General features: G+C 41.5%; 2 protein-coding genes across 6 annotated transcripts in view; one reads left to right on the top strand and one right to left on the bottom strand.

The window, feature by feature from the left end:
* The window catches only part of TMEM63A (transmembrane protein 63A), a 50,334-nt gene extending 43,666 nt beyond the window's left edge, over positions 1-6,668 (top strand). Inside the window, exon 27 of one of the 2 annotated variants that reach the window (XR_003926266.2) lies at positions 6,431-6,668. The gene's annotated coding sequence lies outside the window, so the exon portion shown is untranslated. The remainder of the gene's footprint in view (positions 1-6,430) is intronic. The other variant, XR_005933802.1, reaches the window with a different exon arrangement.
* Positions 124-24,055, bottom strand: EPHX1 (epoxide hydrolase 1). Of its 4 annotated transcripts, none has more exons than XM_030034731.1 (10): positions 23,907-24,055; positions 23,328-23,449; positions 12,755-12,939; positions 10,702-10,882; positions 8,280-8,507; positions 7,135-7,264; positions 6,425-6,639; positions 3,882-3,990; positions 2,780-2,905; positions 124-1,205 (listed from the first exon to the last, which is right to left on the bottom strand). In XM_030034731.1, the coding sequence occupies exons 3-10, from the start codon at positions 12,932-12,934 to the stop codon at positions 980-982; spliced, it is 1,395 nt and encodes a 464-aa protein (XP_029890591.1). In that variant the 5' UTR covers positions 12,935-12,939; positions 23,328-23,449; positions 23,907-24,055; the 3' UTR covers positions 124-979. The 4 variants fall into 4 exon arrangements, with proteins under 4 accessions (XP_029890591.1, XP_029890592.1, XP_029890594.1 ...); XM_030034732.1 differs by having other exon boundaries at positions 23,306-23,449; XM_030034734.2 differs by lacking the exon at positions 23,328-23,449 and having other exon boundaries at positions 23,907-24,040.
* Positions 24,056-24,549: the final 494 nt, after the last annotated feature.

Below are 24,549 nucleotides of genomic sequence, written 5' to 3' on the forward strand. Positions count from 1 at the left end.
TTGCCTTCAATCTGACCTTTGTAACAGATGCAGTACAGAATCAATAGGTTCTGAATTGATGTTTCTCTTTGCTGTCACCAAGCAAAATCTCAGTTATTAAAAAATTTAAAAGAAACACACAGGTATTATTCAAAATTTTAATGCGAGTTTCTTCTAATTTTGGATTAGTCAAATTTTTACTTTTTAGTAAGAATACAGTACCTTGCAGAAGCAGTGCAAAGCCACAGTGTCTTGAGCCTATCCAGGGCTATGATTTTAGCTAAAAGTACAAATTTGGTGCAGAGGTAGCTTGGGCTATAATTATTGCTCCTACCCAGTCCCTCCTTTTGGGGTCCGAGCTACAGGCGCCTGTGTCTTTCTTTCAGCTGTTCCTCACATGTTGCTGTCCCAGGAGCCAGGCGCAGGGGAGCTGAGCTTCCTCACAGCCAGGAAGCGGCTCAACAGCCCAGGCTGGAAGAGAAAAGCAGGCAGCAGCAGCCAGCTGGCTAGTTTAAATGTACTATAGATCATCGATGCTGATTAACCGATGCACTCAGGCAAGTTAGGTCTTGCTAGGCTGTTCCCATTCTTTATGTGAGGAACCTCACATCTACACCAACTCAAGTTTTACTGCTGCTGTGAAAAAAAGCCTTTCATAACAATAAACTGTTCTTAGTTATTAGTTGTAAGGTCTATTTTTCAATTTCAAAGCAAGAGTCAGGAATACTACAGAACAGATTTTACAAGTCTGTGCTTGGGGGAGAAGATAAAGTAATCTTCATGCTACTTTCTTAGCCTAGCTGAACAAAAAAAAAAAAACCCAACCCAAAATCTGCAGGTCCCCACAGCAGTATCTCATTGAGATAATACTGCATTCTTCATGCTGTCCTCTCTCACATCTGGTCAAGAATAAGATCCAGTTACATGGATTACAGTAGACTTAGTAAGGCCTGTACATGTGCTAAGCTATAAGCAGTTACCCTGCTGTTTGTTAGGGGAGTTAGTCTCCTTTCTTTCTCCAAAGTTGCTCTCTCTCTACTTTCCCAACAAATTGCAGAATATCTTCAGCAAGAAGTTCAGGTTCCTCCAAAGCTGCGAAGTGGCCACCTCGAGGCATGAAATGGAAGGAAACTATGTTGGTGTATTTCTTCTGGGCCCAAGCCTGGGGTGTGTGCATGACTTCATTAGGGAAGGAGGCAATGCCAGTAGGTACTTGTACTGTGAGCCTGAGAGAAGAGAGGGAATAATTTTAATCTTTCAAATACTTAACTCTGCAAGAAATGGAAAGTCCCAAGGAAATGTTGTTCTTAAACAGTTGGGCACACTGGTGTTAGGCAATTAAAATTTGACTTCCAGATCTTAAATTTGAAGACTAGATAACACTCCCATTCCTGGGAAAAAAAATTAAAATTTTTGCATACATTGATATTAAGGCAATTCTGCAAGGGATCCAGGGCATGAGAGGTAGAAGCATGGAAACTGAGAAGAGAGCCCTAGGAGGTGGTAGGTATTGAGTTTCCTCGTGCTGCATTGAGTGCTCGAGAGTCATGTATTGAGGGGAAAGCACACAATTTGACAAGGGCTGGAGAGAGATGTACAGTGAAGATTGCAACTAGAAAACGTTGAGCCTGGCAGGACAACTGGAGGGTAGGCAGGGGAAGAATTATCTTGAACTGCTGCAAAGGGGGAGGAGAGGGGAAGAATGATAAAGAGTCAATCTAGACTAGTTCAGAGGAAACATTTCTGAATGTAAGACTTGACTCTGTAAAGTAGCTCTTGCTTTTAACTGGCACAAATGCACTCTACAAAACATTTTGCACATTAGGGAAACAGGGTAGGGAAGCAATGGGATTTAAGGGGGAAAGCATCTTAGAAAGTGGAATGATCTGGGCTTGTTATAAATAGAGCAACATTTTCTAGGTTTAAATATCCTATACACATAAGCTGCATTGTCAGCAGTGACAGACTTGAAAATTTAGATACAAAAATTGTTGGACACGTAGCCACTGGAAGCCTGAAAAGAGGGCGCCTAATTTTACATAGGACTTTGAGACTCTTTCCTTTAGGCACATAGAAGCTCATATAGCTCATCTCGCATAGGCAGAACTGGAGCAGGATACTGCCCACAGTGTAGCCACAACAGCTTCAAGAACTGAGTCAGCTTCCTGGGAGCATCACTTCACAGCTAAATACCACAGCAGTGAGCTGTGGTTGCAGATACCTCAGGGCAGGTTTAAGCCTTCACTAATACTCAAGCTGACACAAGTATATGCAACCAAACTGCTGTCTTAAGTGTCTGCACAGCAGGAACATCAGTCTTACTGACTTTCAAATTATGCAGTTTGTCAGTATACTGAAGTTGCTTCCAAAGGTAGGACTTAAATCTTTTGCAGAAATAGGCAAACTGTGTCCAGAAAAGTACTAGAACTGCAAACCAAATAAACTATAAACAAAACTGACTGCATGACTCTGTCACAGGCTAATTTAGTAACTGAAGTAAAATCTGGAAGTACTTATACATGCTTTTCCCTAGTTAGATACACCATGAACGGGAGGTCCTCAAGCAGTGCCTCCCGTCAGATCTCCTTACTGATGGTTCAGGATTCTTACCTAATTACCGTGTTTTCCAAGTGCAACACAGTATATCAACTAACAGACCTGTCCTGCAGAGAAACACTGTGATACAGCATTGCTTTTCCTCAGCACTCAGAAACTTGCAGCAGCTGTAAGACATAAGCAACCTGTCTGCAACCATAAAATTAAGTTCAGGGCAAAATATTTGAAGAAAAAAACCACTTACCTTTCATGTTTCTGTGTGCCTATCCCCTTCTGCAAATTTTCTTTGTAGAAACGCATTGAGGAGACTATACAGCCTGACACCCAGTAGATCATGATATTGGTGAGCAGATCATCCAGGTTAAACTTCCTGAATAGGTAAGCCCAGAGATTACTTAGTTGGAACTGAATACCATTTTGCATTACTTTTAGCAGGGACTTGACTTTGGTTTGGTTGTAACAAAAATAAGTTGCAGGAAAAAATAGTTAACTTGGTTAAGAAGAGTTGACAGGTGAAGTGTGTTACTCCCCCTCTGTCTGTCAGTGACCAATTAAGCATGTTAAAGGCTTTCAGACACAAACTGGGAAGTGACATTTTAACTCCTACACAGAAGGCAGAGTCCAACAAGCACCTTATGCTCCAGCATAGCTTTCTATACTGTCCATAGACTAGGAGGGTAGGAGCAGAAGAGCACACGGAACAGCTTGTGCCATTTATTATTCATAATTTGAAATGCTACCCTAAGCCTTCAGTGGAACCATCACACCAACATGTGCTGTAAACAGTGCATGTTTCCTATCAAATTGTTAGCTGTATGCAGTGCAAACATTCTATTAAAATCCATTGTCACTGGACCTTTTCATAACATGCCCCTTCATTCCATTCCTGCCAGGTACTGCAGCAATTTTCAGAGGGGACTTCATCTCAGATTTCTGCTGTACACTAAGAATGATCCTTTATTAGCAAACAGTAGATAAATGAAGCAATACTGATCAATCTAAACCAAATTCATAGAGAGTGAAGTGTTAGTATTAAAATGAATCATGAGTTCTGTTTCCCAGCATCTTGATGTAGGTTAAACTTTTGTTTTTCTGTCCTAATGAGATTCTTCCACCTAAGTCAGTTTTTAATACCCAGAAGTTGCAGGCTCTATCTCTTCTCTAGGAGATCAAAGTGGGAAGGGAGTAAGTACATCAGCCTTCACAGCCTATTTCCTTCTTTGCATGCTGTAGTACAGCACCGTACCTCCCTACGAGATGTGAGGCAATCGATTCAGACAAACTTCTTTAGCTATGACTCTGCGCTTAGTCACCTCATCAAAAATGGCATGAGAGGAAATGCTTACCTCTCTAGTCCTCCATCCTCTAAATTACGGAATTCCAGATCAGTCCATGTAGAAAACTTCTCCAAGATATATGCAGCCAGTCCTACAGGAGAGTCATTCAAACTACAGCCTGAAAAGGAGGAGGAAAATTTAACTAAAATTGTGGTATCTGACTACTAAACTCAGACTGTTACCTAAACAGCCCATTATAATACAGGGTAGATAACTTTACAAAGCTGTTCCAGCAGCTATGTTCTTAAATAAATAAATAAAATAGTAGAACAAGTTGGAGCCATTTATTGTTGAATCATAAACTGATAGTATCTGCAAATCAACAGGCTCTGCATTAGCTCACACTGTATGTTTTTTGAACTGATGTAACAGTATTGGATTTCTGCTGGCTTTTTTTTCTTGTAAGCTAATAAGATTAAGCTCTATGTGCCAAGCAGGGTTTGCTTCCATTAATCTGGAAGTTGTCATTTATTAAACAGCATTATAGGGCCAAACCCCACATGCCTACGCATGACCAGGAGAATCTGCACCATTATCTAACAGCAAAAACATTTTAAGGATTATTAGAAAGTCATTAAGGAAGAGCAAGGCCTTACTGAAAGTTCCATCTTCTGAACTAGCAATAGCCAACGGCCTTCATGTAGAACAAGGCTTAATATACTTTTTATAGTTTGTTTTGCTTGGACAGAAAACACACACCTGCACCTGGAACTTTGCTAATACATCCTAGTGCTATGAAATACAGGGACCATAAACTGTCCCAGCTCCTCAGAAAAACCTTAGAAAAAGTTTTTCCTGAGCAACAGCAATACATTTGAAGTTCCATCCACGCAACCCAACCTTCCTGAAAGATACCTAACCACAATAGCTAGCACAATTTCATCAGTAATTGCTACTTAAACATAATTGAGTTCCAGTTATCAAACAACTAGTATTGGTACCTGAAATACCGAGTGTTTGAAAAAGTTATATTGAGCATGCTTTCCAGATCTGCAAAACCAGACAAGCAATAGCCTGTTCTCATATAGTTACTGTGAACAAAAAAGAGTCCATTCATTTACATATAGGAAAAATTGACATTGATCCTAACAGTGCTTTGAATACAGGTGCTGCCTGTTTCAGTCAATTGAAAATGAACCCACACTCCATGCAGGTTTCCCAAAGAATAAGTGTAAAATCAAATCCATGCAAGCCAGTTTGATCAAAAGCCAACTCTGAAGCCATCAAGAGTATAGTATTAGCAAGCATAGTATATGTATGTATCAAGAGCCAGAGACAACTTCCTTGCTTAGGACAGCTTACAAGGTAGCCCTGTACCACCAGAAGTCTCAGGAAGACCGTGGTAGCCTCCATGGCTGTGCTTCTTCCAGCTACCTTACACTCCCATCTTCAGAGTGTTCTTCTCCCTATGGGAACCTGCCACCCGCCATGCTCCTCTCCCTCTTTGTCCTCAAAATTGCAGGAATGCTCCTGCTTCAGCTCCCAAAACATGAACCGACTGCTGGTTCCCAGTCTGCACAATTTGTTCTGACAGACAACACATTACTGGTAGGGACAAGAATCGGCCAGAAAACCACAGCAGAAGGAGCATGGCTAGGCATCTTTCAGCTACCAGCCTCCCCATCTTTTCTTAAAGCACAAATGGAATTAGAAACTAGTAATTTTTAGAAACCAAAACTCAAAAGAAGCAAAATTATTTAAAAATCCATAAAATTATCATCTTGCCTACACATTTCAAGAATATACCTGGTTCTGTAGGTAAGTTTATGAAAAACCATTAAGAAATAGTTTCCTTAGCTATGTTTTTAATAAAATCCAGAAGGGAATTGCTGCTGCACGAAACCAAAATATATTCAGTATTCTTGACTCAGTTGTCCAATTCAGTTGCAAAAGATATTTTTAAAATAGAAACACTTAATACTCAGATACTTAAAAGCAGTTAAGCAATCTGAGTGACTAGCTCATCTAGAAAGAACATTCATAGGTACACTTTTTTTTTTCCCTTGAAAGTCTGCAAGTGATTCAGAACAATGAATGAAAACAAAATTTGATTTTACTTTTCAGGTATTACTTATGTCTATAAATAAGCAACATTGCATGCTGAGACAGCTAAAAGCTTCTTGTAGTTTACATCATTTGAGTATGATCTATTCTCTGTGAAGAAACTATCTTTTGCTCTCAGCATAGCTGCATCTGAAATAGAATTACAGTCCCCAGCGATAGCAGAAGTGGAAAAGTATTAAATAAACTATTTTATTTATGAAAACTGAAAATTATGTCAGTGGCACTTAGAGCATGCTCAATTCTGATGTGCAGATTTACTGCTTCTGCATGCAAAAGTAAGTGTAATGCTATATACCCATATGTAACCTTTTGTGACTTGGATACAGAAAAGCCCACCTTTTAAAACCTCTAACCTTCCTGCTTCAATTTCCCTGAAAAAAACTGATTTTCTGCATAGTTTAAGCAGTACGGTTTGTTTCTATGAAAGTACAGCTACAACGAACAGACTAAGTATTCTGAGCTCAAAAGGGGTTTTTTGTTTGTTTTACCAACAGTATCAGGCTTTGTAGCCTGTATGTGAGCGTAGCCAGACTCCAACAAGATCCTGTAGAGCCCTTTTTTCAAGAAGGGAAACATCCGCCTAACATCTTCATCCTGGAAACCGAAGAGCCCTGGAAGATATCGGCCCAGCAGAATGGAGACCAGGTGAATGAATCCCATGTTCGTAACTGAGGCTAGATTTAAATGGAGACCTTTCATATGGCTAAAAATAAAAACAGAAGAAGCCCCCACAAATTAACAAAAATCAAATGTGATTCAGAGTTGTTATATTTAAAATGTTATTGACAAAAATGGACATACTTAAATTCTGACCTGCTAATTACATCAAGACTTTAGCTGTACTTTGTGGTGTGGCTTTTCACACAAAAATGACAAGTCAAATGGGCAACTGTCAGTAATCGGCACACGCTCCTGGGCACTAAGCCACAAATCCTCCTTTTGTTACAAGTACTTATCCCACTCCAGACCCCAGTGGGGCCATTACAAAACTACTGCACAACTGTTTGAAAGAACAGGTATATAATACAAACTCATGTAATTTGGATCACTGCTTAACACTGAGCACTGAAGAGAGAAACTACACAGTGCTCATATGAGGACTTGGACAGGAACTCTCACGTGCACAAGAAACAACTACTCAAAGAATAAAACAGCTTTACGTGCCAATCACGCAGCACTGTACCAAAGCGGTACTCACTTGGGAGCTATCTGGGCCAGATTGGTGCAGATGAGCCAGCCCCAGTCACCACCTTGCGCATAGAACTCGCTGAATCCCAGTTTTAGCATCAATTCATAAAAAACAGAAGCAGCACTTACAGAATTAAAGCCTGCATTAAAAAAAGAACACCATTGCATTAATTCCAGCTACACTTCTGACTGTGCAGCATTTATTCTCCCTATAAGGTAACGTCGACGTTCCTAAAAAGCTGCAAGTCCATGTTTCCTTGCCTGTCTGACAGACTATATGTAAGCCCTTGTCACATCCAGGCAAGGTCTGGAGAGCAAGCAGAAACCATGAGGAGAAAGTCCAGCCTTTGCTGCAGACTAGTGTTCTCCTAACCCCACCAGTTGCTCATGCATTTGCCACCCCCAAGGGGTTGCCAGACTCCCTTTAAACCATAGTCATACTCCAGCTGAGCCCTGTCAGAGGCACTGAGCATTGCCCAGGGCATGTGTTTCCATTTCTACTGTGAACGTAGTCTCAATGATAATTGGAAACTTTAAGTTTCCACTAGTAATGCACTTCTCCACTAAACCCTGACCACATAAATCATAACCAGGGAAGTACAGAACAGCAAAACCAACCTTCCCCACATCATTCAGCTGCACACATAATTAAATACTAAACTCAGTATCACTTTAAATACTACCTTGCTCCAATTTATTGCAGCTTGTGTTTATATAATTCAGAGCACAAGCTGAACAAGCAGGTATTTGGCTGCAATCTACCATGTAGATACATGAATTCATCTTGTTTCAACTGTTGCTTGTCACCTACCTGTATAATGCTGTTGAATATGGATTCAAAACACCCAAAAGGAACCGTAGCAACTTTACTCTTCCTGCTCACCCCCACACAATTCATTGACTCAATTGCAATTCATGAGTTGTCACTTCATAACTTTTTATAGCCCTTTGTAAATTATCTATACATTGCTCCTAAAACTAATTAATGGTGTCACCTGAAGTCACACTCTTACCTCCCTCTTCCCACATGACACACAGGTTCTTTGTTTCTACACTGGGAAACAAGAAGTGCTAAGAGTTACTGTTATGCTAACAGGGACTATTTCACTGTGAGACTAGGATTGTATTAGTTCAGTTTCTTCTCATACATCGTACCTTTTTTGTGGGGTGCTTCTGAGAAACCATAACCAGGGATAGATGGGCAAATGACTTCAAAAATGTGTTCATCACTGAGGCCATGGCTTGCAGGATCCGTCAGGAGAGGGATAATTTTGTAAAACTCATAAAATGAGCCAGGCCAACCATGAACCATTAATAATGGTTTTGCAGACTGGCCTTCAGGCAAATGAGGAGGCTTTACGTGAACAAAATGGATATCAATGCCTGTAAAAAAGAAAATAATTAATTAACATGCCCAAATTTACCATGACACTGAAACTAATCACAGAACAGATTATGAATAAATCTTTTCTGAAGTCCTTTTTTGGTGAGCATGCAAACACACTGCACTTCTCTGGATCCACTTATCCAAGGACCTTAAAGTACTTTATAATGGGCAATTAAGCATCACAGCAGCCAAATGAGGTCGGCATATTTCTGTTTTAAAATAAATTGCCAAATTAAGACATAGAAGTGAAGCAATCTACTAACGGTAACATAGTGACTCACACAGCTTAAAGGCAGAAGAGACGATTACATCATTTAGTCCAAGTGCCCTTAAATTTTACCCAAATGTCCCTATGTGGCACCAGATAGGCTTCAGTCAACCACAGATTTTTCTTCCTGAATGGCAAACAATTGCAACTTGAAGGCATCAAGAGATAGGGAATCCATCATAACTAGCAGCTGTTTGTTTGGGGGCGTTAATCACTTTCCTTGTTTTGTGCATGCCTTACTTTCCATTTGAACATGTCTGGCTTCTGTATCCAGCCATTGATCCTAATGTTAAAGCAAAAGGAATGTAAAAAGCCTTCAGTAAGTATTCTCTGTCTGTGGAGGCCTCCTGTAGTCAAGTCACACATCTTAACTGCTGATAAACCAATTGTGCTGAATCAAGGATTTGAAAAAATGCCTTGCTAGGAGAGAGTTAAAGTGTTCAATTTGGTAGTTCTTTTCAACCTTTTGTCTAAAGCTTTCAGTATCTCTTTAAGTGAGTAAACCCAAACAGGAAACTATGTTCTTGTACCAGTCTCCTTCATTGTTAAGTAAAAAGGTAAAAATTGCAGTCCTATTTCCTTTGTGATCCTTACAATATGTAAGCAGTAGGCTTCACACAGCGCTGCACTAGTTGCTTCAGGTGAAATGCTTTTCCTCAAACCCATTCAGGGCTTTGCTTTCCAGGAAACAATAATTTGCTCTTAGTAGAGCCTAAACACCTCACTTGATGTATTTAAGCACATTTTACTGACACCAACTCCAGCTCACCAGCAATCCCACCTTCTTTCACTGACTGGGATTTCCCCATCCTTGACAATTCTGCAGACTTCTTTATTCTCTGAGAAACTTTCAAGGGATGACAGAAGCTAGGAATCTGATATACAGCATGTTTGATCTTGTCTTTTCATGTGTCCTCTCTGTAATCATTCCTAACGTTGAAATTTCTCTTCCTATTGCTATACATAGTGCATTGTCCTTACCTTCTTCTCCCTTTTTTGTCTCAGATGATACTTTTTTTTTTCCTAAGGGAAGACCTTTTGCTTTTATCTTTTTCAGCACTAACCATGTTGTACACATTTAAATAAAATCTTTATGTTCTAACCACTATGTAACAACTGTTTATTGTCCCAAATCCATTTTAAATATTATGGTGAACTGCCCCATTTGAAATAACGTACAATTATGGGTGCAAGTAAAAACATAATAGCATAATCTCAAGCTTGAATTTTGCCATCATGTGAAACAATTGCCTGCTTTGCTCTAAATCTACAACTGTACTCCCAAATAACCCAAGCACAACCCTAATTCAAGCATTTAAAACATCCAGTTTGACCAAGCTCCAGCACCAGCAGATCTTAGCTGAATGACCTCTTCCAAAGGCATCTGTGCTTTGAATGGAAAGACAAACCATTCACTCACACCTGGCAGCACGTCAACCCCAAGGGAAAGGCATTCTGTTTTTCTAGGCCTATGAATTCTTGAAACAGTGCAGCAGAGCGCATCTGCCCTGCCAAGCAGGGACAACCTGAGCAGCCAGCACACCCAGCTGAGGAGGGCTGCCAGGCTGATGGCATCACCATGACAGCAGCAGCTGGGGAACTACATGGAGCAAGAGGAGGCATCTGTGGGTATTTTTGCATGATTGCATGCGAGTCTTCTGTTTCCAAATGCCTGTGCTTGGTTCCTGTTAACACCAGCTGACAATCCATCCATGCACAAGGGAATTCCATTTGTCATTCCTTGTCCTAAAGGCTTCAGGAGTTTCTTGCTGCTTGAGCAGCAGTGCCAATGATCCACACCATGGCAGCCAGGGAGGGAAGGCCCATGTGACACAACCATAGAATTCTTATCACTGAGATCCCTTGTAGACAAGGATTATATATTACTGTTTGCTTATTTTTTAAGGGAAAAAGCCACACACCTTGAATCTTAGTTTTGAATTGTGGGTACTTGTTGAGGACTTCAACTTGTTTCTTCCAATTGAACTGGTTTTTCCAGTAGGAGACAACCTTCCTGAGATACACCGAGTTAGTCCCATAATGGAAGAAACTGTTCTCCAGTGGCTCACTGAATCGAGCCTGGTCAAGTCTCCTAAATAAGTCCTATAGGGAAAAAGAAAGAAGAGACATTACAAGGACTTGTGTCTGCCATCTTGTGCTCCACTGTGCATGGTTTCTAGTTATTCCCAACCCAAGTGAAAAGAGAACAATGAACATAACATCTCTAATGACACCTGTGCATTTCGCTGATGCTCCACCAGCTGTTCCAATTCTTTTTCTCCTCCAGATGGCCTCCTTCCTCTTCCATTTACAGCTGTTCTTAACACTCCCTGTTTTTGCAGGGCTGGCTAACCTGTTTGCCAGGCTGATAACCACAGAGGACAACACACTCTTCTGACAGTACTGTGGCTTCACAGTTTAAGCCTTGTTGCCTTTCCGTGGTACTTTGCTCCCCAGGTTACCCAAGAGACCAACATCACAATCAACGCATGGATCTGCCCCAAACCTTTTGCTCTCCTTCCCAAACCAAGGGGCTGGATGTCTTCCTTGGGAAACTGAGGGATTTTGCGTGGCTACAAAGTTGGTGAAACTAGACTGGAATTAAAAGTTTTCCAATCTAAAGTAACTATGGAAGTGACCTTCCCACTGCACTTCAAGGTTACAGGGAATGCCAATGATACTGCAGAATCAGTTCAAAATCACTCAGCAGGGAAGGACAGCCAAGAGCCCCTTTCTACTGTGAACAGAACCACAGAATAGTTGAGGGTGGAAGGCAGGTCTGGAAATCTAATCCCACCCAAACCTCTGCGGGGTTTAAACCTGAACAGCATTTTCTAATATAGTGATAGAGATAGCTCTCAGCCTAAGATGAGTTAGGTGTATGTGCTGGCTCATGCCTCGCACTGCACAGGCAGTCTTAGTCTAGGCAAGATGTTGGTATGTAAGCTCACTGTTCTGGCATTTAACACGTGTACAGAAAGCATGGATTTTTAAATGAAGTTTTTAACATGTCTTTACATACATGCTTTTTGTCCATGCTCAACACCTTTTAAAAAATGTTTTAGTAATGTACGCTAGTGTAACTTTTAACTCCTAGTTTATGTAAGAATATATTTAGAAACAGTTTTCTACCTATGGATTATATTGCAATAGCTGTCATAATACAGCATTCCATGTTTCAAAAACATCTGTAAGTTAGAAATTATCTAGCTTTGTGTCTGCAGTGTAAGGGGGAAATATATTGAAGATCAATGTCCATTGATATTACTAAGGAGGGCAAACAAAGTGTTAAAAAACCCAGGCCTTACTGAGAAAATAGGAATCCATTATACATGAATAATATGAGCAATCCCATGAGTACTGTTTGAACCACTACTCCACACAGATCTGTGAAATTGCACAATCCCTGACTTAAACACACAGAATCAAAATCTTGCTATCTAACAAATTCTGCGACGTATGTGTTTACTGTAATTACCGCTGTGGTATTAGTGTTGGCCAAATTAGATCATTAATTACAGAAGAATCAGCATCCAACACAGCTGCAAACATAAAGCAGTCAAGAAAATGAGATACTCGTAATTGCTTTTGAAAGAAAAAAAGAAAGAAAAAGACAAAAGACATTATTCTTATTCTGGTCTACACAATCAAACTGAGGAAGGTGCACAAACAGGAACACAGAGTTGAGTAATCTGTAATAAGATTTTTATGTTTATTAGGCTTTACAGAGTATGTTTATTTACTAGCAATCTTGCAACAGCCAGCTGAGAACAAAATTGTATAGCAGGATGTGAAATCTGCCTATCCATACCTATCTTCTGAAGTACTGAAAAATCCCTTCCCCCAAGTCCTGGACATCATTACTCATTCTCATAAATGTAACTATTGGTTCAATTTAAAAATTACTTCCAAACAAGTTCTGCATTTATTTAGCCATTTCTTTCTTCTCTCTCCCCAGTATAGAGATTTGCTTACGCTCAGCTCTTCTTCTGTAGTTTCCACCTTAAATGGCCAAATAGTTGTATCTTCTTCAGTGTCAGGCTTTTGTCCCTTGCCCCACCATCCCTCTTTGAAGGGTAATGTCTCTTCTTTCTTCTTGGAAAGTAAGAAGTAGATGATGACTGTCCCCAGAACCAGGAATACTTCAAGCAGCATAATGCCTGCAAGAGAAGAACAGAACTCTGGTAAGCCCAATCAGATATTTCAGACACGTGACATACTTTGTAAAGACTACAGAGGTTTACTTGCTTTTAAAGATAGGATTCGATCTACATGGTGTTCTGTCACTCACAGGACATCAACACGTCTGTAGAATTTCAGAAATAGGATGTTTTAACCTATGCAACTTAAATGGGGAGGAATTAAATGTTTTGCATAAAAGACATTTAGTAAAAACAGAAGTCAAAGCAAGTCAAGAGATCTCATGGCTTGGTAATTAAATAGTCCTCTGATTAAACACGTCACGTTGGCTTCCTCAGTGGCCGCCGATTGCTGCTAAACTTCAACAGTAAAGGAGGTGACTGTGGACATTACTCAAGCTTAATGCTTTCTCTTCCTCTGAAGCTCTAGATTTCTCACAAATTCAAAGCAGAGCATTTCTTCAGTAAGGCTCGCATATCTATTGTTACAGATTTGGAAGGAAAAAACCTGCAAGACATATATAGAGAATAAAAAGTGAAGAGCCTTAGGGAAACCACCTTGTATCCCCCAATCAGCCTGGGGGAGTGGGGCAGGGATATATTTACATAACCCTTGAACAGCAGTACAAAGGGTAGAAGGACCTTCCCTTTCTTTCTCCCCCTGAACTGTTTTAAAGAAAAAACAAAAGACCACATGCATGGTCTCCTGGCTCTAAAACAACTTTCCCCAAGTAATAAAATTCTGTCAAAGTGAAGAACAACCTGATTTCACAGCATATCTGCATAACCCAACTGCAGGGCTGTTTTGCTTTAGTCAAACAGAACACCTTAACAAAAAAAAAATAAAAAAAAATTCATTTGAACTGTTTCATGCTGCAAGCAGAAACAAAATAGTTACTCAGACTCTCTTTACTAATTAACGTTTTCAAGCATCCCTTTAAGTATGAGAAATGTTTGTAAGGTGGTTTGGGGAACAGTACTGTCATCATTTTAATGCATAATTTTAAAGAATGTCATGTTTCAAACACTCATTTGCTGAGGAATTCATAAGACATGAAGTATTTCAAAACTTCTATAGGGCAAGCATTGTTTACAACACAGAACAGTCTTCATTCTCTCCAGAGCTGGAAAGTTTTGTTAGTTTTGCTGCTGCAGAGTAATTTGATGCTCTGAAATTGCTCAAAGATATTCTTGGATCAAAACAGGAATTGTAACACAAATTAATGGGAGTTCACATGATTATAACAGGAGTAAAATTGACCTGCCTTGTAAGTGCCTTTATGTGACAGGACACATTTTAGTCAACCTCGAGTTTAATTTCTAATGCCTGACAATCAATCAATCAATCAATCAAATGGTCAGAATAAGCACCCACTAAAACATTTGTATACAAGTCAGGCACTATGCAGATAGGACAGCAAGCTACAAAAATTTATTGCTTAGACATGCAAGTGCTACAGCCTTAAAAAGTGACCTAAAATTCCTTAATCCTCAGAGGCTGGAGAAATGGGAATGATAGGCACTGAAAGAACTTGATCTGTTTATTTGTTTCACCGGTCCTTCCATAATTTCTGTTGTTTGAGGAGGTGCTAGTTTTTCTCCACAATGTTCTCTGGAGCACAAGACAACAATCTTTTCCCATCTCCACCATACTCAGGCCATAACTTACCCCTGAATTAAAAAGTTTGTCCAATTTCAGGTTGCCTCAACACATAAACCAATGCAGTCTAGGAGCCTCCAGAGCACAATTAAATTTTACTGCAGAGCAGAACTGGAGGGGCTTTTAGAAACCTCAAAGCACTTTACATAGAAATAATACCTACCACAGTATTTAATAGCATTTCTATTACTAAGTCTTCACAGAGAAGAACAGCAACTTCCCTGAAATCACAGCACAACTCAGGCCATATCTAGACTACAAAGGCTCACCAGCATAACTACGTAAACACTACAATATGAAAAATTCAAACTCTTGGCCAACTTCAGTATGTTTACAAAGGCCCACAACAAACAGCCGCGCTAAAAGAAAAGAGAGCTGCTGTCAGTGCCAGCCCCGTTGTTCAGGCAGGATGGCTGGGGTACCTAGAAAAACAGAGGACTCTTTCTCTTGGCTTACGCTTTATCAGCCCCATTGCCTCTGTCGACACGGTGACAGAGGCACAGTGCCTAACACAGAACTGCTTTACCCAGGAACAGAATCCCATCCCATTCTCCAGCAAGAAACTCATATGTCCTAAGTCACTGGAGTACCCAGACCTACAAAAACATTTCTCCTTCCCCCATCTGCTCTCAAGGAGACTTGAGAAATCATCATTTTTGCAGCAGAAGACATGGGAGGGATTGTGTGCAAACACATGCATTTGCCCCGGACTGTGTGTACAAAGAACTCGCTATGTGAAAAGCTACCCATTTTTGCAATTAATTCCAAACAGACATTAGGATGAGCTTGTTTACAATCCAGCAATAAGCACAAAAATCAATTTCAGGTCTCACAAAAGTTCTGTCTTCTATCGCAGAGAATTGGGACCAGTGACAAATTGATTTGCATGAGATGTCATTTTGACTTGGAAGAAGCTGTCTCTGACACTGGTTGGATTATTTTTTGCTAACAGAGAGAGATCCCAAGTTGCTCTCTATATTCAATCTCTCTCAGTTCCGTTGAAAGTGCCTGTAAAATTCCTAATTACAACAAACACAGGGGCCTAGAGCTCCAACTAGGCTATGTTTTCTTCTGACTGCACAGGAGGAAGAGAAAGGGCAAAGTGCGTCAGCAGTATATTAACTTGCACCAGTTCATAGCACACTCAAAGGGATTGTTTTGCTAGTGATGAGTTACTGGAACACAGCATGCTCCTACCAACCTCTCCAGCCTGTGCTGAGAGGAAACCACTTAGAGCAAACGCACTCAATGATTTCCCAAGTTTGCTATTCAAGCTAGTTCTCTAAAACTCCCATGAGTTATTTGAACAGCATAAAGCAGCCTCAGTCATGACGCACCTGCACCAGAATCTCCTCCGCTAATCACTACTGAGCTCTTGTGAGATGGAACTTATTAGCCCCTTACACTTGTTCTATGATACAGCAATACAGGACCATGAATGTGGAAGGAGAAACAGGCACAATAAAACTTTCCTTTACTTACAGTTTTCAGAGATTTAAAGAACAAAGTGCTGGTGTTTTTATTCTCTGAAGTCTCTCGATGCAACCATGCTGGCATGTTGCCTTTAAAAATGACTACTTCAAAGGGAGTTCATGTTTTGCTTTGGCTTTTTCCTCTTTCTATGTGACCAAAGGCAAGACCTTAGAAGGAAATATTTCCATTTATTCCATGGTCAAGTACTTAGACTCCAAGACTTTGCTGTACCCCAGGGTGGATATTGTTTGTAGACAGCACTTAAATACCTTAGACAGTACTTTTATCCTAAAGAGCCCAAGGAAGAATGTTTTTGTTTTGCTACTTTAAAAACATGTTTTGAAAGAAAGCGTGATGGATTCAGTAAATAGCCCAAAACCTAGCTCCTCTTGAAGAAAGCCAAGTGCTTTCAAGAAATACGTTGATTTGCAAGAAAACCCCCAAACTTTCTTACAGTATCTTAATGCTGCTTGTTGAAAACACTCTTGGTTTTCAGCATTTTTTGCATTTTGATTTGCTCTGTCCTCTGTTTGCGCACTAACAGCAGAGGAGCAAAGCAATTATTATTACATCAAAGCTATGTCCTGTCTCATGCCCTGTCTTCATCAGTATTCAGTAACAGATGCCCTGGAGAACAGTGCTATTTATTTTTTAGAGAGGTCATCTATGAAATGGCTTAATGGTAAAATCCCCATCTTGTCCTACTAGTAATCATTCACCTTTGCCTTGCAGCATTAGAATCTATCTGAAACATGTTACTGGAGAAATAAGCAACTGGGAAGACTTTCAACCTAACTTCTAAAAAACTGTTTTGGCCCAAATGCTATGCAACCAAGCTAGTACGGCTTGAATGAGGCACAATACCCACAACTCCGAGTTGGGCTATTAAACCATATCAGTGCAAACCAGCTAGTACATGGGTGATGCAAAAGCTCTAAGAGACCATGCTGCTTTCAGACACATGCCAAAGGTGATCATGGGTTAGAGTTAATTACATTTTCTCTCCAAGGTTGGTTTACTAGCAGACTACAAGGTAGCTCAGAGCGCTTAGCACGCTCTGACGCTGTCAGATACAAGGTTTATTGATCAATAATTACTCTGCAGGAGAAATAACAGCTCAATTCAGAAGTGGTGTTTCCATTTATTTTTGTTCTGTTACATAAACTCCCCCATTAGGTTTTACTGAAAAGGCACCCCTCTGCCGCAGCGTCTTTGTTTACAGATCAGTTTGCCTGAAGAGCAGCAATTGCAGGTTACTCTTCCCAACAGATCTGAAGGAAAAACAACGCACTGAAGGACTTAAAAAAACTCATGAAACCTGTAACAGGGTCCCCTAGCACTGACAGCCTATAAGGGACTAAGACGTGGCACAGTCCCAGAAGCTTCACCCTCAGTCCATGTCCTACCATCTCCGGGCATTACATTTTTGTCATTATGTAGCACCAGAAACAGAGAGAAAACCATCAAGTGAAGACATACGTGTAAGAAAAGCTTCCTATTTGTGTAGTTTATGGAGCATTATGACAACCTTCAAAATAGCAACACAGGAATTGCTTTGCATACAACTGATAACATCTCCCAGGTGAGCATAAAATGATACGTTAACATTGTAGGGAAGGAGGAGAGGTAGGCATCGGATGAAATAAAGCATCCTACGCAGGGAAGCAAATCAAAGACAGGAAATAGAAATCCAATAGAGTTTCTGGCTTGTCTCGATAAGAAGTTTACCATTTACATTTTTTATTGCCATAGGGAGGTGGCGCACAATGCTATCTCCAAAACAGCAGGAAGAGATATCATTCTGTTCCACAATCTTTTTCTAGACTGTTCACAATCAGGAATTAGCCAGCAGGAACCTAACTAGAAGACTACAACCAAGGAAAGGGGTCACCTCCCCAAAGAAGGAGAAGCCATGCTCTCTCTCCCAGGGGAACGGTCAGGCCTCTCCCAGGAGCGGGGCACACCACACCTGGGACAGGGTTGGGGGTACGCCTCCATCACCACAGAGAACGCCCCACGCCTGTGGCAGTGAGGCACTGCTCCTTTGCAGCTCTTCATCCGCTCGGCCCCTTGGACAACAGTAACAATCGACGGAGAGCTAATTGAAGGCTCTGGAGGTACCCGCATGCATCACCCAGAACTCATACTTAGGGCGGTCAGTCCCAGAGGCTCTTCATTCCAGGGGAGCAGCTGAGTACCTCATACAACATATTCCCACCTAGTTTTTCCCTATGATACAGTGACCATCAGGTGGTATCATCTCTTCAGTACTACACTGAAATCCAACATGCACTGAGACCCAAGCCTAGCTAAGCAAAAAAGACAAGTAATATGGGACTAAGTTTACTGTTACCCACTTTGCCTCACCCAAAGGAGGCATATTTATGCAACCACTGGCCGGTCAAAGCTCATCTCACAATCATAATTTAAAATACTGCACACCACATCTTTTAAGAGGAAAATACTCAATTTACAAGAACACATATTTAAGCGCCACTGTGTGCTCTTTCAAATCCGAGCCCAACATACTCTTATGTGCTTCTTAAAAACATGTCTTATTTATCTCAATTTTCCTTACTTTGCTTCTATTATGCTTGAACAAACCCACTTCCTTCAGAGAGTCTAAAAAAAGCCTGCGGGCTGCATAAATGCAAACTGGCAGAATCCGACCTAGGATCTGTGTGATACCTGTTAGTGTGACCTAATGACTATGTGCACAATTCAGGAGAAAGGAGATCTACTCTCCATCTGCAGTCATTTCTGTTTAGGACTCTACAAACAGAAGAGCTGCTAAAGGATTCTTAAATCAGCACTGTTCAGTCACGATAATTAAGGGTGAAAGAACTGTTTAAAATTTCACTAGAATGCATTTGATAGCTACAACATTAAGGTTAGATCATGCAGATTTTATCCTATTTATCCTATCCAGCCTTTAGCCTATTTAACAACCCTCAAATTCCAACGACAGTAACAGAGGTTTTTCTGCATGAATGCAGAGAAGCAACAGAAGCCTGGCATCCAACCTGGGGGTGAACACAGCTCAAAGATGGGTCTCCTAGACAGACCTCTCTCAAATCGCATGTTACAGTTAAAAAAGGGAAGGATATCATGCCAGTAAAAAGTTTTTAAAACAGTTCGTAGCTACTGTTCAGCCAACTAAGTGACACAGTCCAATAAAATAGACTCCAAAGAAGATCTCAAACTTTACTTCACGTTTAATTTCAAATGTCTGAAAAGAAATTACAAATAGCACATTGTTCTGTTTTGCCTTCCACCAGAGTTTCTAGCAATAATGAGATGAATCTCCTCATCCTATGCCAGCATCTGCATTTTACAGAGAGGGGTAGAAAAAAGTGCAGATGAACCAAAAGACTGAGATGTTACAGATAAGGAAATGAGATCGAGGTAATTGTTCCTCAGGCCTTAAAGGAAATTCAGGCACTATTTTTAGCTTCACTAAATCCTCAAGTACTAAAGAGTAAAAGGTTGCCTTCCTCCCCTGCAATGGTATTATGGCCAATGTTTTGCCCAGTCTGATCTCTAGATAAGACTCAGATTCATCCTGTACTGCTTGGTGGTACAGCACAGCATGTGTCCTTCTGTTTACTGTGGGATTTTCCATTAGTCTAATTCTCTTAAGATTCTTCCATGAAATCAGAGAGGGAAAGATCATCTTTAACTAGCAGCTTTACAAGCTTTTTGTATTAGCGCTGTTAGAAAATTGTGTTACTAAAGCCTTTAATTATTAACACATGCAGAACTGACGTGTATGCGGTGCCTTAGAGGGGAAGAAAAAAAAAAAGAGTGCAAACAGTTTGAAATCTTGCACTCCAAAGTATGTAAGAACAAAGTACATAACAATCTTTCAGTTAAAAGAAGGTGTGGAGATGGAAATGATGAATATAAAGATTGCCAAAGAAAATTTCTGGCAATCTGCAAGACAGTAAGAGGAGGTGCATGCTGTAAATTTAAATTAGGATCATGACTCCAAGTAGTAAGGCCAGCATGAACGAAAACATGTATGAGTGTAAAAAAAAAAAATTTTTTTTTTTAATAAATTGTGACTATGGAAACAGGAAGAAACTTGTTATCTCTCTATGAAGACTTCATTCTCAAAGAGAAAAGGAACTTTGAATGATGAGAGAGGAGGGGAACAGATGGTAGTCATCATTTTCTGTCAAATAACTGCAACACCAAAAGGATGTGCCAGAGTAAACATGTAACAAGAACAATTCTTACTACATCTCTCTCTTAATAACCTCTAAATATTTAAGTTCTCTTTGTATTTAAGGGCTTCATCTAGAAAAGTGCACTACCTGTACCCACCAGATTAGAGCAATTAACACTCACGATGAAGCAGCCAAGAGGACAAGGTCCTTCAACAGAGCTTTATTTTTGATTCATAATACATAGTGATTTAACCTGAGAGAAAGACTCGTCTTCTATTAGACAGCAGAGCATACCCAGGGTACAGATGCAGTGGGCAGCCAGGGCATACGGAACAAACTGGTAGCACAATAGTTATGTCTTCACTGCAGAGCTCAAAAGAAGAAAAAAAAAATAATCAACTGCTAAGTGCAATAAATATGAGAAGAATTGCTCGAGGTAGAGAAAGAACGAAAAAAAAATTAGTTTGCTGAGCCTTTACTTGTCTTGTGGATTACACCTAATCATCTCCAACAGAGATGTTTCAAAAAAAAGTTGGGAGGAATGTTGGAGAACAGCTCACTTCTCAAACCTAGAAAACAGCTCTTGTTCTTTACCCCAGTAGGATCCCTCCATAAACATGATCACAGATAATTTCCTCATTCTGGCAAATGGAGTAGAAGACGGCATCATACACTATTGAAAAAAGCAACTAACAAAGCATGGCTACCACAATTCCCACAGAAATATTCCCAGCCCTGCCAATCAGAAAGCATTTAATCAATAAAAATATGCTTAAACACATATTAAAGCCGATAACGCTGCTTTTAAAAAAAAAAAAAAAAAAAAAATAAAACCCAGGGTATATTCAAATCATTGTGTTAGCCATCCTGCTACGTCTAGTATGACCAAGATATTAAAGCAAATGCCATTTTAGAAGTAGATTTTTGTGCTTTACTATTTACGTAAATACCCATTTACACACACAATGATGTTTTTAATTAAAAATAATGTGTTCAGAGGAAGAATCCAGGACTTCTTCAGTAGTAGTATTCAGAAGGGAAAAAGTATTTTCAGCATTAATTACAAGCAGACCAAAGCTCTTCAGAGAGAAGCAAGATGCTCTACTTTCCAAGTGACTTTTCTTTAGGGACTTACACAGTAATTAAAGATCTATTTGCCACATTTGGAACTTGTGCACTAAAGAAGACTGCCCCGGTTCCAGGATTGTGCGTTTGAGCCTGCACTCTTGCAGGCTCAACAAAGCAGTGCACACTCTGCCACAAAGGTAAGACTTTACCTCTGCTTATCTGGCCACAAAATTTGAATACTCCCAACTATAATACAAGAAACGTGCATAGGAACATGTAAGATAATCAATTCATTTTGCCTAGAGCTATAAGCTATACCTCACCTACCACCCCCATCCCTGCTTTGCTACTTCTCCACTGACAAATTACTTGACAAACTATTACTGAAGAAACAAGAATTTCTAGGAGTATTACCATTCTGGAATTATTACCCCAAACCTTTTTATTTACCTGTTGTAATTACTTAGAACAAATTGGCCACATATATATTCTACTAAGAAGCCTGAAATTGTTTCACAGTGCTTGCCATACTAAAACATTGCAGTTCTATGTCTAAAAATACTAGGTAAATCTGAAAGCTTTGCTGAAACCCTAGATGAACAAACAGGCTGAAAACATGGTATTGCCCTACGGAATGACCAAATACAAGGAGTATAGTAGATCAACAGGGGGGGGAAAAAGGCCTTTTAAACACCTAGTAATCCAAAACCTATTTTGGGCAATTCATACAGACAAATTGCATGTGGATTCTGGCTGCACTGGTTATTACCAACTGTGCTCTATTTTGAATTATTTACTTCAACACCATGATTGCCCCTATGAAAAAAATAACAAAATTTGGAAGAAATAACAAACAAGCAGAGTTTAAGCAAATCATACATAAGTTTTTATATAGGAATTCAGACTGGAAAAGATGTAGAACAAAGAGTCATGAACTTGACACTGTGCCAGGACCTTTCCCACAAAGACTTCAGCTCTGACAAATATCTAATCCTTGTCCTTGGACAACTTCAACTGGGGATTGATTTTCAAAGCTGCCTAATTGCTTTTGGTGCCTATCTTCCATTGATTTTCAGTAAGCATTAGCAATTTGTGCACTCAAGTCTCAGCTTACTCAAGCTTACTTCAGACAAGAGTAATATCCATTTCGGAGGAGAAGCACGGCATCTCAAAAGAATACTACCAATCAAAATATTAACCCCACATTTGTGGCTGTGCAAGTAAGTTTGAGACAGTGGCTTCTGAGACTGATCCTACCTCGCAGGTTTACCTACAATAGCTAGGCACGTTCTCTTATTTTAGATAAAGCTATGCTATCTATGAAAATAAGGGAAGAGAAAGCAGCCTAATTCAATAGAAATGGAAAATTATGTACTTGATTATGATATGTTTTAACTGCAAGGCAAAGTCAAAATCCCAACTGCATTCTGACAAACTGAGCCAAAATTGAGGAGCGGGTGCGTCATTTGCTTAGTCTTTGCAGATTGCTCAGTTATGCAACAAAATACGGTCATCAAACTTAAAAGGTTTTCTACTCATCTCTAAAAATCCTTGTTCAGCAAAGGGAACTATGTACATGGTACTCGTTCAAACAATTTTCAGGTTTGGCAAATGACCCATAAACCAAAAAAAAAAAAAAAAAGTTCAATTTCATATCCCCACTGAGATGAGTAAAAAAACCCAAACCAAAACCAGACTAAACCATTTATATGCCAATAGTTAAAGCCACTTACTCTAACTAAACCAGGAAACCTGGCCAGACTCCCAATGAACGCTAAATAAAATTGTTGTTGCCATAACTATTGTCAGCAGTAAGGCCAGCTTATCAGGAACCTTAAACTGGTCAAACAACCTTCGCTCCGGCAAGCTGTCAGGGAATGTCACATCTACTCTCTCCCCAGAAAAAGGTGATTAAGGCCTTCCTGTTCCCAAAAATCAACGCAGAAATCCCCGCCCGGCCCACTGCTATTATTCAGACTTTAATAAACACCCATTGTTAGTAATATTTTGATACTACCAGCTGGCAGAGGGGCACACACCCTTTAAAACAATGGTATTTGAGGCACGTAGGCGCAGAGCCCACTTTCAACGGTCTCCGCTCCCTCTCTCTCGGTGTCCAACGCCTGCGGGCTTCGGCAGGAGACGCCGCACACAGAACAACCTGTAAAAGTAATTTCGTTTACTGGACGGAAAGTTCAGGCCGGCGCTCTCGCCTCGCTCCCTCTTCCCTCAGCTGCCTACCGCCGAGGCTAGGAGGGCAGAGGCACCATTTCACTCCCCCGGGGGCAGGGAACTTCACAAACACGCCTCAGTCCCCGACCGGAGCTGCGCGGCATTGCCCTCAGCTTCGTCCGCCGCGGGGGGAAAGGGGGGGGGGGGCTCTCCCCGGGGGCTCCCCCCTCAGCCGCCCGGTAACGGCCGCCGGAGACCAGGGCCCCCGCCCGCCGAAACGCGCGTTAAACGCTGCGGGTGTCTTGCCGGGCAGCTGCGGAACGGCTGCGGTAAGGCACGACCCCACCGCTGAGGGGATTCGCGCCTCTCCCCTCAGGCGAAAGGAGCAACGCCGCGCGGGCTCCCCCTCACACCCCACCCGGCAACCGCCCGCCCGGCGCCGTTACCTGCCGCGGCCGGAGCGGGAACCCGGACCGCGCACGCCTCGCCTCGCCTCCCCTCGCCTCGCCTCGCCGCCGGGGCCGCCCACCCGCACGCCGGGAGAGGGACACGGTACCGGCCGGGCCCCTCCGTCCGCAGCCCGCTGGGAGATGTAGTCCCCGCCCGGGCGGCAGCAGGGGCCGTCCCCGGCCGGCCGCAAGCTGAGGGGTGCGGGCCGGCCGCCTCCGCGGCCACCACAGACTGAAGAGGAACAAGCAGACGGCGGCGAAGGCTTTACCGCCCTTGACGCCGGCCCCAGGTAAGGGGCGTCAGCACCTGCGGCCCCCCGCCGCCGGCAGAGCCCCGGCAGACCCCTCTTCGGCACCGACCGCGAAGGGGGCGGCGGGGAGCGACGGGGCTCGCCTGGGCGCCGAAGCACCACAGGTGGTCACGGAGCGCTACAGGCTTCAGCCCAGCAAGCGCCAATTCACTGTTGTAATGGCAGAATTAGGACACGGCCAGGCAGCAACGAACTATCGAGTGGCACCAGGTGTGGCCTTCCTAAATGGCTTCTCGGGCAATCTCACCAGCACTGGCCGCACTGCGGTAGGACCGACTGAAGAGAAACACGTTCACGCTGCTCCACCTCCCCAGCTACTGTCCTGTGCA

The sequence above is a fragment of the Aquila chrysaetos genome, chromosome 13, assembly GCF_900496995.4.
Source record: "Aquila chrysaetos chrysaetos chromosome 13, bAquChr1.4, whole genome shotgun sequence".
NCBI classification, from domain to species: Eukaryota; Metazoa; Chordata; class Aves; order Accipitriformes; family Accipitridae; genus Aquila; species Aquila chrysaetos.

Excerpts from the sequence above, each read along its gene's own strand:
- EPHX1 (XM_030034731.1), bottom strand. The coding sequence starts at position 12,934 with ATGCTGCTTGAAGTATTCCTGGTTCTGGGGACAGTCATCATCTACTTC. Across the intron at positions 8,508-10,701 it reads ATTCAAAACTAAGATTCAAG|GCATTGATATCCATTTTGTT; the intron begins GTGTGTGGCTTT and ends TCTTTTTTACAG. Across the intron at positions 7,265-8,279 it reads AGAAGCACCCCACAAAAAAG|GCTTTAATTCTGTAAGTGCT; the intron begins GTACGATGTATG and ends TTTTTAATGCAG.